General features: G+C 38.7%; 2 protein-coding genes across 3 annotated transcripts in view; one reads left to right on the forward strand and one right to left on the reverse strand.

The window, feature by feature from the left end:
- The window catches only part of arhgef25b (Rho guanine nucleotide exchange factor (GEF) 25b), a 48043-nt gene extending 41928 nt beyond the window's left edge, over positions 1-6115 (reverse strand). The window contains exons 1-4 of one of the 2 annotated variants that reach the window (XM_057845144.1): positions 5085-6115; positions 4606-4706; positions 3241-3382; positions 2525-2634 (exon numbers count right to left, since the gene is read on the reverse strand). In XM_057845144.1, the coding sequence (XP_057701127.1) occupies positions 2525-2573 (49 nt within the window). In that variant the 5' untranslated portion in view covers positions 2574-2634; positions 3241-3382; positions 4606-4706; positions 5085-6115. Of the gene's footprint in view, positions 1-2524; positions 2635-3240; positions 3383-4605 lie in introns of both variants that reach the window. The other variant, XM_057845145.1, reaches the window with a different exon arrangement.
- Positions 6116-8119: 2004 nt separating this feature from the next.
- Positions 8120-14814, forward strand: ankrd33ab (ankyrin repeat domain 33Ab). Its single transcript, XM_057845335.1, has 5 exons — positions 8120-8356; positions 9212-9515; positions 9814-9943; positions 10057-10197; positions 13423-14814. The coding sequence occupies exons 2-5, from the start codon at positions 9261-9263 to the stop codon at positions 14250-14252; spliced, it is 1356 nt and encodes a 451-aa protein (XP_057701318.1). The 5' UTR covers positions 8120-8356; positions 9212-9260; the 3' UTR covers positions 14253-14814.
- The last annotated feature ends 1878 nt before the right edge of the window (positions 14815-16692 follow it).

Raw genomic sequence — 16692 nt, forward strand, 5'->3', positions numbered from 1 at the left:
ATATATATATATATATATATATATATATATATATATATATATATATATATATATATATTCAGAGGTATTTGCATCACACTGCTCTGAGGGAAACCCTTGGTCAAATGTTCTTTGCAATCACTTTGGATCCCCTGCATGCAGAGGTGGGTAGTATAGTAACGAGTCCAGAGGTTGCGCTAGACTTTTTCGTTGTCTGTCATTTTGACTGACAGTGTCATAAAAATCCGGTCATAATCTATTTTTACCCGTCACTTACATTTTTAAAATGATAATAATGACATATTCAATAGTATTTAGTTTTCATTCATTTTTAATTAATATTCTGTCCGAACAAGCTTAACAAGCGGCAAACAGACAGCGGAGTACACCAATCAGCGACGGGCAGACGTGCCGTTAGCAAAGCGACGAGGGCAGGACGAGGGACTTGCGCGCGGAAGTAAACATACGAGGAGAACGGAGTTTATTCAACGTGGCTAGCGCGAGACAGACTGTTGTCAATGACTCGTGTCGATGTGTTTTAGCTCATTTAAAACTGAACTTACCGCGGATTGGAACATATTCTCGGCTCTGCCGTTCGCCATCCGTGTTGTTGTAGAGACGACTTTCGGCGCGCAAAGAGTGACGTTGCTCGTGAAGAACGCGTCACGCAAATAAATAAATCTGATTTGTTGATTGATTTTGTACCTACTCGAGAGGCTGTGTTCCAGACTTTTCTCTCAGTGTTTGAAAAATACAGGGAGAACAGTCTGGCCGTGCCAGGCAAACACTCAGTTGCCTTGACATTTTTCTGAGTAAGGCCAACGACATCATGCATCAACAGAGACAATAGCTAATTAATATGCTCACTCGCCACCCTGTGGTGTGGGGTGTGAATTGCAACCTGTCAAAATGACAGGTGGACTTCAGTTTTTTCCGTCACCGTTTTAAAAAACCGGTCAACGACGGAAAATATTCGGTTAACGCGACCCCTGATAACGAGTTACATTTACTCAGTTACATTTACTTGAGCAACTTTTTGAGAAAAATGTACTTCATAGAGTAGTATTACCACGCAATACTTTTTACTTTTATTTGAGTAGATTTGTAGATTTGTGATGAAACACAACTCTTACTCCACTACTTTGGGCTACTCTAGTCATTCAATTTTTCATCTTTATTCTAAATATTGACTATATTTTTGCCAGACAGTCACAGTCTCAGTTTTACCAATAAGACGTCGCAACAATAACAACATGACTCCATTATAACAATTAGAGGTAACAATGTTTGTTCTCCACTAGAGGGCACTCATGGTCTTTGCACAGGTGATGTTTCATTGTGTTGTTCTGGTTTGAATTTGATGATTTTCGTGTCATCTTTTTGGCTTAGTATGGTCATGTAATAGGTTATAGTCAGGGGTGCACATAAGTGATCCGCATTCGCGCATGCGTACTGGAAGTAGACAAACGCGCTGGCCTTCAACGGCTTCCATACGCTTTTGCGTACCGATGGCTGACCACTGTATTTGCGGCAGACACGAGAAAATAACTTCTCAAAATGTCAAAGAGGCAGGCCCCACTGAGTAATTATTTGCGGTAATGCGGTACAAAATGTGCCGTAAGAATCCCAATGTCGCTGATAAGAGCAGCGCATTTTATGTAGGATCAAAGAATTTCAGCCATCCAAACTTTGAAAAGTACGAAAAAAACAGAGCATGTGACAATTAAGCAAACTATCGAAAATCGATGTCAGATAGGACCCCACTCGCCCTATATGGACAAGTGGCGGAACAAAGGTAATGAAAACCGCCATGCACTGACAAACGTGTTTTTGTTTGCATTTTACAAAGCTTAATATGCATGTTCAATGAGGTCTTATGAGGAGGACATCCCACTTTTACAAAGGCTTGGAGTTAATGTGGGAGCCGCATAATGCCCTTTATTTTGAATTGGTGCTTTTATGTTTATTTCTTTACATTTCACTTTAAAGTAATGGCAATTTCGTTGTGCCAGTTGATGTTAATCAAGCCTTAATTGTTAATGTAATTAAAGTCAATTGGCTCTAAGTAAAGCTTGTCATAATTTTATCGCATTAGGCGGGTCGGCTCTCAAGCTCAATGAGGACCAAGTCACATCTCCAGGTCCTCCTCTGAGAACCTGGGCAAAAAAAAATATGTGCACCCCTGGTTATAGTACAGTATAATAATGTAATAAAATAACAGTTCCCACAGATGAAGTTGTGCTAAGAAAAAAAAAAAAAACATTATTTAAAAAAAAAAAACAAACAGACATGATATTGGTAAGCAGTTACTCACAATTTTACTCATTACTTGAGTATTCGTTTTTGAAAATACTTTTTTACTTGTACTTGAGTTTTCTTTTTTTGATGACTTTTTTTACTTTCACTTGAGTAATATTATTAAGAAGTAACGCTACTCTTACTTGAGTAAAATTTTTGGTAACTCTACCCACCTCTGCCTGCATGTAGCATGCCTGCTATTTCAAAGGAACTTGTACATCAACTTAGTATTGGTGATTATTGTTACCCTTGTTTTCCGCAGCCACACTGGACCTCCTGGCCCACTTGAACTCCATCTTCGTGTGTTGATTGTTGTCATCAGTCAATAATTTCTCTTTGCTGTAGTCAGTCTGAAATCTTCCACAAAGTGTGTGTGTGTGTCAAGAGACTTAAAATGAACACATTATTCACTTTTTCCCCCAAAAACATGCATAAATTGCTTTGTTTGAATGTAGGCTTGTTTAGGTAATTTGGATGACATGTAGATAAAGCTAAAAATATCACCAACGTCTCACCACGCTTCTTTTGCTCTGCTAATTTTGCTTCAGTTTGAGGGTTCCTTATCTTATCAGTGGAATTGCTCTTAGCGCAGTAAACTTAACAACAGAACAATTAGAAAACAATAAGGTGCAAAGTAAAGGAAAACAGGGAGACAACAACAAGTTGCCAGTACTTAAATGTAAGTTTGAAAAACTTTTGTAGAGAAGTATAACATGAATACAAGGACTGTATTTTTTCCACAAATAGGCACATTAAGACTTGGGACAGTTACTTACTGAAGTAGTAAAAACATAAATCATTACCTGAAAAATCATAAATTAAAATAACACTGAAGATGTTGAAAGAGTAGATCATCTAAATCAAACTTCTAAAGCAAAAATATATACGCATACACTGTGGTAAGCATATAGAACACTAACATTTTTTTACATTCTCTCATTTGCATGGCAAAGGCACACTCACTTGATCGATGTTGTATCCTTTAAGTTGTTAAGACCTCCTATGTACTTTTGTCAAATTCTTCATTTTTGTTCTTTCTCTTCAAACAATGCTGTTCCTTCATCACCAGATCTCCCTCACTCCTCTCCTCTATGCCAAGTATCCTCTATGAATAGAGAGAGGAAGAGTCAGGAAGACATGTCAGTCAGTGTGTTTGGGTTTCACTCCGGGAGAACAAAAGGAGAGAATCTTTGGTCTTCTTGGCACATGAAGACAGCCGGTCAGATGCAGAGGGATCCCTCCTCAGGTCACTCTAGTTAGGAGTGGAGGGTGGGGGTTCAATGTGTTCAGACAGGCCCGCGGCCACGTCCCACAAATCCCACGGACTCATTCCCACAGCCATTTGCCTTCAAACTGTCTCACAAATCCTGAATAACTACTATCATTAATGAATAGGGAAAGATTGTCATGATTACAGTTTAGACATCTTGGATCTCCCTGACTGATTTCACATTTTTCTCAAGTTTTTAATAATATTTTATCTAAACACACATATAATGCATAATATATCAGTAGTTTGTAGTTTACAAATTGGGAGCATTTATATTTGAGTCATACGTATATGGTGTTAAGGGACTTTTCCTCATTTAATAATTCCCTAAGGTGTTGTTTTCACCCATTTTACTAGAGCAGAACAAGAAAGGAGGATGAAAGGCTCAGATAACACTTCTTAAGTCTTTGAGATGAGGTCAGATGAGGCAATGACCCAAGTGAATTCTACTTTTTCAAAGAAATGGAAAGGACCCATTTTCTATGTAGCCTACTGTGTAACCTCTGACTCAGATTTCATGACAATGTTTCTAATTGAAAATGACATAAATAGAAATAATCCAATTCCATTTGTTGTCTTTATCCTGATTACCTCGGCCACTAGGTGAAACTTTAGGAAGCAGAGCTTATGTATTCGGTTTCGTATGTCTGCTTATTTTGCTGAATGTTTGTGTTCAAGCTAACTCAAGAATGAATGAAAAGATGATCAACAAAATTCCATGATATGTTTGTAACATGAAACGGAAGACGTAATTACATTTCGGTGTAATCAGATCAAAGGTCACAGATGTCACAAAAGGAATTTTGTGATAAATTGATAACGGTTTAGCCCACTTAACTTAAATTTGCATGGTAGGTTTTATGATAAAAAAAAGAAAGTGTCAAAGGTCACAGAGGTCAGAAATGTGGCAATAGCATACCGCACATAAAACGTCACCTTTGCTCATTAATATTCATGACGTTAACAACTTTTGCTAGGGGGGTCAAACTCGCGTTTGTCCCTCATGCTAGATGCATGGAAATAGTGTAGGAACGAGATGTTTACTGAGCTAAACTTACCAATTCTGTCCAAAAATGATGTCCCTGGTGCCAAATTCACTGGTAAAGATGTGGAAGAAGATACAAATGTTCAGTTAAAGAGATGGCTTGAGTGTTGAGGGCTGAAAAAAACGGGAAAAAGAGCCAATGTGATCCAGAGGTAGCTTTTTTATCGACACCTTTTTCTTGTGTGCAATGCCTTACGCCACTGACAATTACATTCTCCTGTTTCAACAAGCTATCCTTTACCACCATATGCCCTGTCTTTATTATATATCATATCCTCCGGTTGTCTTACGTCTCTGACCGTTCTTGGGGGTAATTTATATTGCAAATGGTTCTCAGTGGCAGACAACGAACACGTTTAATTCTTTGATTAATAACAAATCAATTCTATTAATTTAATAACACTTCCCCCTTACTAAGGTTGTTTCTCTACAACATAAAAGGTAAAGCTGTTAAATCTGTCTCTCTCATATGTCTCTCTCACAATGTCTTACCTCATCGGGGCAGGCTGTGGCAGGCAATGGATCCGGATTGTCATGTGTAGGACCATGGCCCCCAACAAAATGTTTACTGCATATGAAGGCGAATGGCTTCACCTTACTGGCATTGAACTGGTCTTTTAGACGTAGGCACAAGTTGATCCATAGTTCACATTTTTTCCTCTGAGTTTTTGGCTTCAGTAAACGTATGAAGAAAACATCCTTCATATGTGGACAGTCGTAATGTTTAAAGTCGTTCCTACAAGTTCCATAGCAGCAGTGTTTACGCCGCATGTTCTTTTTTGAAAGATTACCGGCAGAAAAAAAGCAGTAATCACATGGGTTATATACGAGCACGCTTCTATGTTGACACCCTTCCGGTTTATGATGGTGATGTCACGCAGCCTTGCGGTCTAAAAATAGCATTCGTGCGGTACGCTATTCTTTGAATTTGCCTGGCTTAGGAGAGGGTCTCCTCTCAATGAGTGCTCCTTTCCTTCATAAATGTATTACATTTACATGCCATTTTAATATTCCCAAATGTCATACAATCAGTCGATCAATCAATATAAACACACGACCTCTTTGAGATTCTATAAACAGTAAGTGTTGTATATTCTACTTATTCATTTCTCATATTGGGGCTGGTCTATATTTTTGAAATCCTTGCAGGCATGTTGGTCATTTTTGGTGTCTCTGTGTGTATGAGTGTAAAAAGAAAAAGCTGTGCAACCACAGAAGCATTCCACTGGTTCCAATGGCTGTAATCGTATAGTTTACATTTTCAATGTGCCTTTTAAGCGATGATGTATTGAAACGTTGACAATTACAATGCATACATAGTTGCAAATGTCATCTCTTTTAGGCCCGTCTAACATCATGATCTGCAGTCTCTGAGTGCAAGGAAAAGCAGGTCGCCATCTTGTGGTGTGTTTCAACTAAAGGTCACACACTCAAGCTGCTTTTGTTTAGTTGCACTTGAAGTCTCGAGTGTATTTCACTAGGCAGGTTGAATGAAAAGTCATTCTCCTAACTCTTCAGTAAGGGAAATTCAAGTTTTCCATCTACGCATTGGGTGGTAGTCAAAAATAAGAAAGAAGGGAAACACATGCATGTTACACAGAAGAAGTGGAACTAAAACTCTTGTCTGTTACTCTGACAACTATGTCTCTGAATCTCACCTGGTCAGGAGCAGGTTTTACTCAATCAATTTGCAGTTTTCCAACATACTACTTCATTTCCTTTTTCAGTCAGCAAGCGAGTCTTAGGGAAGTCTTGTTAATTCGTCTGTCGTTACAAATACAGTATCTTTCAAAAATAAATAAATAAATAAACAAAACGATCTGAGTCAGCATGTAAGAAAATTATTTGTTGAATGAACATTTTTTTAATGTAACGTAGTTGCATAAAAATGTTATCTTAAGTATCAGTCAACATAAAATTATCTATCTTCAGAACAAAAACTGGGCAACCACCTGACAAAAATATCTTCATTCAAGAATCACCATTTTCAGGGATCAGGCACAGCAGGTGTTGCCAACCTTTTTCACTGACATGTCATGTCCTTTAGTCAACAATCCATGATTGAAGGTGCAGTATTTCTGTGCAGAAAATTGAATACCCATCATAATTTGACTATCGTATCGCACATACAAGTAGATGTATTCGCAATTCCAGTTACTGCATCTTTTTGAGCAGCAGCATTTCACATCTTAGTCAATCGTTTTAATACACAACTTAAGTCATTTGCTGCCAGTGATGCAAAAGACGTCCAATGTATTTGAGCTGCGTAGGCTGAAGTAAGTGATCATGTTTCAGTGCAATTGACAGCGACTGATGTCCAATTTATTTTGACTGAGAGAGGCTGGAAGAAAATGATCGCTAGCCTACCAACCCTTCCAGTCAATATGGACTGGACATCTACATATATCATTTATACCAATAGCCGCCAATGAGTTAATCTGTCCTTATGCAACATTACCACTTACGTGCACTGACATTCCATCAGATATGGTGTGTCACACCCTTTCTTTGCAAAAGAAAGTTGTGGTTGTTGTTATTGTTTTTAATAATAATGATTGAATGACCAACTAGGAAAGACAACTGTATGCTGTGCAGTTAAAAAAAACAAAAGGTGTGCCCTCTCTAAAAAGACTTGAACCAGTCTTTGCGGTTTTGCCGAGATATATAACTGTCAAAGGCATCGAGAAGGTAGTCTACCAATTGCAGGTGAATTGATGTGTAAATCCATGATATTACCTTCAAATAATATTCCGTTAATGATGTTGTGCTGAGGCCTCAGACTGTGATCAGTAATTTTCCCACTCTTCACCTCTTTCAGTTTACTTTTGTGTTTCTTTTTAAGTGATCATTCATCATTCTTTTGTTGTCATTTGAGAGCATTAAAATTTCTCTTTCTAACTCTTACTCTATTTGGACTGCACATGCCTAACTTGTGAATGGCCTTACACTTGTATAGCGTTATTCTCCCTAAAATGTATGGTACTTAGAACGCTTTGAGACGCTTTCCTGATTTCATGAGCTGAATACGCAGCATCAGGAGCACGTGGGGTTCAGTATCTACAACCCCTAGCAAAAAGTATGGAATCACCAGTCTTGGACTAGCACTCACTCAGACATTTTATCATGAAGAACAAACTTAGCGTTTTCCACTGAACTGTTTCGGTATATTGTGTTCTATATACTGTATATTCTGATAAGAGGAATTACTGATATACTGTATTGTATGACTATTAAGTTAAGTACATTCAGAACAAAATCACAAAGAATTTAATATTGGAAAAAATAGTCCAGTGGCTACAACAAAATTACGGGCCCTAAACAAAGTAAAAAAAAAAATAATAATAATAATAATATTAATAAGTGATGACAAATGAACATTGTTAATACCATCTATGGTGTATGATGGCCTTCCTCTTCAGCACACTACCGTATTGCACTTGCCACAGTTCGCTCCACCAATAGTGTTCTGTTCAGAGGCAAAAATGCCCAAGCAGCAAGTAATCCTCCCTGCAAAGGTCTAAGTGGGATCAGCTGAGAACAAGTTGGACAGACAGTGTATTCGACTGTAACGACTCCTCCTCTCAGTTTCATGTCCCCACGACATTATGTGGGATGGAAATGAGTAAAGGATGTCCATTCAGAGGCATTGCAGGAAACAAACTTTTTAGCTGCACGGCGGAGTGCCAGAAGAAGTCATCTAAAAGCAAAAGTGATCTGCGTGTCGATATCTTTTGGCTTACACTTGCTGTCTATTACACATAAAGGTAAGTTTGAGATCTCTATCAGAATGTGTTCAGATAATGTGGGTAGATTGATTGGATGGATGGATAGACGGACGGACGGATTATACATATATATATATACATACAGTATATACAATGCAGTACAATACCAAATGTTTGGACACACCTCATTCATGTTTTTTTCTTTATTTTCACAGTCACTTACATTGCAGATTCTCACTGAAGGTATCAAACCTATGAATTAACACATATTGTTTCATGTACTTTAGAAAAAAAAAAAAAAAAAAAAGCGAAATAACTGAAATCATGTAATCGAGAGGTAATCACCTAAAACGGTTTTCATTTCACAAGTATGTCATATTAGGTTAATTAGTGGAATTTCTATATCAATGGGTTGGGACCATCATTTGTGTTGCATTAAATGAGGTGTGTCCAAACCTTTGGCTTGTATTGTGCATGCATGCATACTGTACATGCATACACGCATGCATACATACATACTGTACACACATACAGACATACATACTGTATATACTGTTCATATATGCATACAGAAGATAAATGCTGTTGACGGAGGCCACCCGTGACTGAGGTTATTCTGCGGTGCAGGGTTATTTCCCTTTTTAGCAGGCATGTGCGCTCAAGGCCTTTAATTCCTGATCCAGTTACTTAACAGTGAGGCCCTCACATGGCTACACCCACTCCATGACAGTCAGGTAACACAGCCATAATCCCTGGCAGGTGGACTCTTGCAACCATTGATCACTTTCTCTGTAAACAAACCATTGTTTTTGTTTTAAAGGCCTTATTGTTGGATTGTAATGATTTTATTTACCTTGGATGTATTATTCAATCCCATCTGTGATACCCTGGTAGATGTAGACAGAGGCTAGAACATCTTCTCACCTGACTCTGCTGTTGGAAGATGGCCACTGCAGCAGAAGACCCTCACTTGGGTGCAGGCCCCGATGAGGAGGATGAGTCTTCTTCAGGGTGGGACTCAGACAGCATCCTGTCTGACGACTCTGTGCTGCCAGACTACACGCCGGAGACGTCTGATGGACGAACGGCTGCCACGCTTTATCAAGCATGCGCCCGCAATGACTCTGTCTCTTTACGGAGAGTTCTGGAGAGAGGCGTGACGAGAGAAGAGGTCATGGACTTGGACATCAATAACTGGGTAATGGTCTTGTTGATACATGAATTCAAAGATCTGACACAGAATTTGTCTGCTGAGACTGAATTCGTACAAGGTCACAACTTAAACGTACTCATTGGCAGCGATCATGGTCACAGAAGTCCGATCCATTTGGACTGGTAATAGACATCTGTCAGCCTCGTTGGCAGCCAATGAGTTACTGGATTAATGGCTTGAACGTCTATTGTCGCCAATAACATTCAATGAGTTCAGCTTTTACAGATTCAGAGCAGCATCAAAAATGCCTGTCAATTATTTAAATTCCTGTGAATTTTTACAGAATGGCTTGATGGTGGCTTGCTGCAAAGGATTCATAGACATTGTTTACGGTCTTAACACTTGCCCCTATATAGACATCAATCATCAGGACAATGAAGGCAACACAGCATTGATGATTGCATCCCAAGCAGGTAGGTCAAAATTAACGCTGGCGATACAACGATAGAAACTTGGGGGGGTCAACAATAGCCACTCCTGACTGTGAAATTTGTATTCTATTTGGTTGGATGTTTCTGATTTACAGGTCACGTCAACACAGTCATGTACCTCCTCAATTATTATCCTGGAATAGACACAGAAATAAGGGACTGCCGTGGTTTCACAGCCCTCATCAAAGCTGCAATGACCGGACGCGATGATGTGGTTGCCGCGCTTGTAATGGCAGGTAACTTTTCACATTTTCTGCTCTTCATGCCCAATCAACACTTGCAAGGCCACTCTATATCACAGGAGTAACTCTACTATGACACAGATCTTTTTTGAAAGCTGGACGTTATCCCATTAACCTCTAAACGTACAGTTCCAGAATAACTGGCCAGGCTGTTGAGCTGTCTGTATTTTAAGCAGGCTAACTTTGTCTACCAGAGTATGACGCCAGAACGGTTTAAGGGATAATTCTGGACATATTATCACACTAAAAAAAATCCATCCGTGATCAGCGATATTCTAATCTGGAACCTTGGAGATTAGCAACTCTAAGTGATTAGACTGCAAATGTTTTTATACAATATGGTATCCAATTACCGCAGAGCCGGTTCAAGAGCTTTGGTAAAAAGTCTCGACAATGTTGGAGAAGTATTACTTTAACGACTTGTTTATTAATTTGTCCTAATCTAGTAGTGTAAACTGCACAGGATCATAACAAGAGCTGTTAACTCATTCTTTTATCTTACTTACACGCATTATTGTCTTAAAAGGCAATATTTTTCGCACAGATCTATGTTGGATGTCATTAGAATGACCACTATTCAATCCCTGGAACTCTCAAGTGAGTAATGCTATTATGGACAATTATAGCAACTATTTTTATACAAATAGCAATACCAACTCTGGTTTTCTCTGCTTTATTAAAAACACAATAGAGGTTAGGATGTTGGTGTGGTCCTCAACAACCGTTTCTCAAATGGCCCATTTGAAATATGAATTGGGACCGTGCAATCAGCTGATTTAGCAGCACAGTTGTTTTCGCTCCAAGAACTGATTTCAAGTGAAGATGTTATTTTGTTTGATAGTCGATGCCGCTTGCGATGTAAGATGGAGTTGCCCATGAAGCCTTCTGCCTCTTTGGTAGCCAGCCAAGTTCAGGCAGTTTCTCGTGACACATACTCGTGGCTGAACTCGACTGAGGGAGGAACAAATCAGTTCTTGAAATGATTTGATTCAGTACTTTCTCTCAAAAGATTTGTTTGTTTGAACGTGACATTCATGAATTACACCACTCAAGCTTCAGTAATGCACAAGAACTGGTACACTTTAATAATTTCAGTGGACGGGAGTAACACTGCATGCCCCCTTTAAATCATTTATCACTGTTTTATACAAGTTTAGAAATGCTGCTTGGATAACATGCAACATCAAGGAAATAGGTGTATTAATCGCATCACTTTCTTTACTCTTCAAAGAAAGCTGAATTTAACTAGCAATAGTTACAAATGTTTAGGATCAATATTCTTGGCCTATGATGCCAAAAACAAAACAAAATCAGAGACTTCATAACCTATTAACATGACACGGGAAACAGGGCCGATTTGTAGGGGGCCTATTTTCAAAAACTTCAAATTCAAATATTTACAAAACCAAAGCTGCTACCGACCTAAAACAAAAACAGACACCTTCCTTAGAGCCATATATGAGTCTCAATGAGCCGCGGCATCAAAAAATTCAAAGTCGTTCTCTTATGAAATCCCGATTAATCATTTTCTATATAAGTATAACACAACTTAAAATGGCTATAAAAGTCTCAGATTTTACACTAGATGCACAAAAATCACCAAATGTAAAGATAATCACCTATATTTTCAGGATCAATAGCAATATTTAACATATATGTTTTTGAACAAAATAGCAACTTAATTTTTTTTATTTACTGCAAGTTTTCAACAGCTAATAAATCACTCAATTTAACAACAGAAACTTAATACTTGAGGAAAATGTTGTAAATAGATCATTAATAAATTCTATATACAATCACAACTTATTATAGAATAGAATATCCCTTTATAATCGTTATACACTATATACTGTTAGCAAATGAGGCTAGCGGCCGCCTGGCGTAAACAGCTTTTCTGATAAAATTCTTGTCGATAAATGCTTAAATCCCTGAATTCTTCATATATATGGACGTACAACAGTCTCAATTCTTGGTTAAAAGCACAGAAACCGTACGGTTAGCGTTTATTTTACGTATATTGACGAAGTACCATGCTACTATGTTAGCGAATGAGGCTAGCGGCTGCCTGGTGTAAAAGGAGCTTTTCTGGCAAAAATTCTTGTGAATAAATGCTTAAATCCCCGAATTATTCATAGATATGGACGTAAAACAGTCTCGATTCTTGGTTAAAAGCAAAGAAACCGTGCAGGTAGCATTTATTTAGCGTAAATATTGCCAACTATGAGGCTAGTCAGTTCCATGTGTAAACAAAGAAGAAAATTCCTGCGAATAAATGCTTCAATCACGCATGCATGGTACGAAAAATATAATATTTACCTTGAATGCTCAAACAAATCACTCCTGAGACAATCCTTCCTGTTTGGATGTGGTACAGCTTTCGTAGTTAAGTCAAATTGTAAGTAAATCCAAGCTTAAATCCCACATGAATGTGTGCCGTCTTCGGCTATTACTAAATGAAGCTCGGCCCCCTCTGATAAGGCGTCGTGCAAAGAATGACGAAGTGTCAGGTCAATAGATTTTTGAAGTCTATGACAAGATAATATCCGCATTATGTCAGCATATTATTGCCAGCACTTAATATTAATTTACTACTTTTGTTCATTACTGATTGATGCTATCCTTGCCAGTAGCACTAGTGACTGGGGGGGTGGACAAGGTTATGAAATGCAATACATTGAAAGATCAACAATCATTAAAAATAGAATTCACTATTTTGCAGGTTCACAAATACAGCAAACAAGAAAATGTTATGCAGCTGTAATTTTGATGGGTGCAACATTCCAAAAGAACATAGAATATTTTGGAGGGGTACTTATCTTAATAAAAAAATAAGAAGATAATTTAAAAGTTTCAATGCGACCTTCTGTTGGCAACTTCATGCTCCATCTTCAACTAATTTAAGAGTCCCTGTCTGTTATGGTCTTATAGCCAGCTAAGAATTTTTAAAGCTTTTTCTTCACAGGAATAACAATTTTACTGAAAGAGTTAGCAAAAGGACATAGGGGATCTCGATTTGACAAATTACTGTAATGTGACATGCATTTTTAATTTTGAACACTTGCATTTGCTGAATGTGTTCATGATGCAGATTGTCCCAATAGGACAAAAACCCGTATTGATAGATTAGAAAATGTGGTTGTTATGGCTAAAACAACCAAAAAATGGTCCTTTAGACACTCTCACTATATTATCTTCTCATTCACTCTTCATTTTGTGCAGGGGCTGACATCCACGCCACAGACACCACGAAAGGTAAGGGCCTTCAAGACTGGGCGCTAAAAACAGGTCGCTATGAGACTCTGCAACGTCTGCGCCGCCTCAAACTAAAGCCAAAAGCTGAGCAATTTTGTGAAAGTTACATCCCTGAGTGGCCGGAGCTTAAACAGAGGGTTGCAAAGGCCATGGCGGAAAAAAGCACCCGGGAAAAAATAACCCATCACATCAAAAGCACATTTGGGTTCAGATTTCCTCGTGACCCTGAGGACAATGGTGTTTTGGACCACATGGTGCGCATGACCACCAGTATCCGCAGTCCCCTCGTTTCCACCGGTTGTCGTCCACTCTGCCCAACCAGTCCGCCTGAGATAGGCAAGAGGCGCCTGGCTGTGCCCGAGCTAATGAAGAAACACTCTGAGAAAGAACTGGAGGAAAGTTCCGTGTGCCACAGCAACGGCTCCGTGTCACACATCATTCCCTCCATCCATTCAGCAGAGTCCATCCCCTCAACCTGCTGCGCCAACACTGAGAGGAGGGGCAGCATTCTCTCACTGGCCTCAACCAAGGTCGCCTCAAGGTTCATCCCACGAAGTATGGCCAGGCGGAACAGTGTGTTCCCCTCGGGATGTATCCCCCAGATCAACATCAACAGACCCACAGAGCCAACGCCAAAGAAACAAAAGAAAAAGAAGAAAGCGGAGAAAGGCTATTTGGAACCACCCATTTGGAGATATAAGGAAGCCAAGGAAGAGAGGAAGAAGGAGAAGAGGGAGAAAAAGGAGAAAGAGAAAACTGAGAAAAAAAGAGAACGGGACACCAAGACCAAAAAATAACATTGCTAATCTTCATAATTTATGTTGAAACCACAGTTGTCACTGTTTAAAATCACACTCAGGGCTTCAAATAGTTCTGTTTACTGTTAATCTCAAATGTGAGCTACACACTGTATATGAACATTGTTCGGAGTCACACGGACAACTTGGAACCTCTGTTTTTGTATGACCTAAGCCAGCTAGTGCCAAACAAGCAAACAAATAAATAATAAATAAACAAAAACTAAAATCATTATTTGGAACTGAATAATCAATAAACAATATTTCTAGGGAAATTTTGCTTCAGTTTGTATATGATTCTGTGTTATTAAGAGTTTTTGTAACAGATAATCACAAATACCGAGGTTCCTCTATAAGTCATTTAAATACTATCAATATTAGAATGGGTGACCATTATTTTTTTGCTTCTTTTTAAGGATTGGAATCTGTACATACACCGCTGGCCAAAGGTATTGGCACCCTTGCAATTCTATCAGATAATGCTTAATTTCTCCCTGAAAATGATTGCAATTACAAATGCTTTGGTAGGAAAATTTTTTTAAAAATAAATCATTATCATTTTAAACAGAACTCCAAAAATGGGCCGGACAAAAGCATTGGGAACCTTTGAAAAATCATGTGATGCTTCTCTAATTTGTGTAATTAACAGCACCTGTTACTTACTTGTGGCACATAACAGGTGGTGGCAATAACTAAATCACTTTTGCAGCCAGTTAAAATGAATTAAAGTTGACTCAACCTCTGTCCTGTGTCCTCGTGTGTACCACATTGAGCATGGAGAAAAGAAAGAAGACCAAAGAACTGTCTGAGGACTTGAGAAGCAACATTGTGTAGAAGCATGGGCAATCTCAAGGCCATAAGTCCATCTCCAAAGACCTGAATGTTCCTGTGTCTACAGTGCACAGTGTCATCAATAAGTGTAAAGTCCTGTGGCACTGTGGCTAACCTCCCTAGATGTGGACGGAAAAGAAAAATTGACGAGAGATCTCAATGAAAGATTGTGCGGAAGGTGGATAAAGAACTTCGACTCACATCCAAACAAGTTCAAGCTGTCCTGCAGTCCGAGGGTACAACAGTGTCAATCCGTACTAAACGTTGGCGTCTAAATGAAAAGGGACTCTATGGCAGGATACCCACGAAGACCCCACTTCTGACCCAGAGACATGAAAAGGCCAGGCTGGAGTTTGCCAAAACTTGCCTGAGAAAGTTTTGGAAGAATGCTCTCTGGTCAGATGAAACGGAAGTAGAGCTTTTTGGGAAAAGGCATCAACAGGGTTTACAGGGGAATAAAACGAGGCCTTCAAAGAAAAGAACACGGTCCCCACAGTCAAACATGGTGGAGGTTCCCTGATTTTTTTGGGGTTGCTTTGCTGCCTCTGGCACTGGACTGCTTGACTGTGTCCATGGTATTATGAAATCTGAAGACTACCAACAAATTTTGCTGCATAATGTAGGGCCCATTGTGAGAGAGCTGGGTCTCTCTCAGAGGTCATAGGTCTTTCAGCAGGACGATGACCCAAAACACACTTCAAAAAGTACTAGAAAATGGTTTGAGAGAAAGCACTGGAGACTTCTAAAGTGGCCAGCAATGAGTCCAGACCTGAATCCCATAGAACACCTGTTGAGAAATCTGAAAATGGCAGTTTGGAGAAGGCACCCTTCAAATCTCAGAGACCTGGGGCAGTTGGTTAAAGAAGAATGGTCTCAAATTCCAGCAGAGCATTCTAAGAAACTCACTGATGGATACCAGAAGCGGTTGTTTGCAGTTATTTCATCTAAAGGCTGTTCTACCAAGTATTAGGCTGAGGGTGTCAATACTTTTGTCCAGCCCATTTTTGGAGTTTTGTGTAAAATGTATGTTATGTAATTTTTTAAATTCTCTTTTGTGTTTGTTCATTGCAAGCAAAATAAATTAAGATATTACTACCAAAGCATTTGTAATTGCAATCATTTTCTGGGAGAAATTGAGCATTATCTGACAGAATTGCAGGGGGGCAATACTTTTAGCCAGCAGTGTAAAGGGCTTTGGTTCTTGCTTTCGCTGGTGCTATTTAATTTAATGCATTTTGGCACATATCTACCTCATGAGTTTGAAAGGCACAGAAGTGACGACACCAAGCTTGGGCATTGTCTGGTTATTGGTTAATTAAAATGTATTTATTAATTTGTCATTCATTTATTAATGCAGTACAATTAGAAATTACAATTATTATTATTTTATTATCTAAATAAACTATTTTAAATACATATTTCATCTCTTTCTGTACTACACTTTAAATATACGTGTCATGTTGATAGAGACGCACATAAATAACCATTATATAAATCTGTATCATGTTCATTTCTTTTATCGGCTGTTTTCCCGAAGTTGGACGATGTAAATATTGTAAATATGTTGCAAACTTGCATTAAAACGGATTATTTCAGTCATCTAAAAATT

The sequence above is a fragment of the Corythoichthys intestinalis genome, chromosome 9 (genome assembly GCF_030265065.1).
Source record: "Corythoichthys intestinalis isolate RoL2023-P3 chromosome 9, ASM3026506v1, whole genome shotgun sequence".
In the NCBI taxonomy this organism is placed as follows: Eukaryota; Metazoa; Chordata; class Actinopteri; order Syngnathiformes; family Syngnathidae; genus Corythoichthys; species Corythoichthys intestinalis.

Excerpts from the sequence above, each read along its gene's own strand:
- ankrd33ab (XM_057845335.1), top strand. The coding sequence starts at position 9,261 with ATGGCCACTGCAGCAGAAGACCCTCACTTGGGTGCAGGCCCCGATGAG. Across the intron at positions 9,516-9,813 it reads ACTTGGACATCAATAACTGG|AATGGCTTGATGGTGGCTTG; the intron begins GTAATGGTCTTG and ends GAATTTTTACAG. Across the intron at positions 10,198-13,422 it reads TGCCGCGCTTGTAATGGCAG|GGGCTGACATCCACGCCACA; the intron begins GTAACTTTTCAC and ends CATTTTGTGCAG.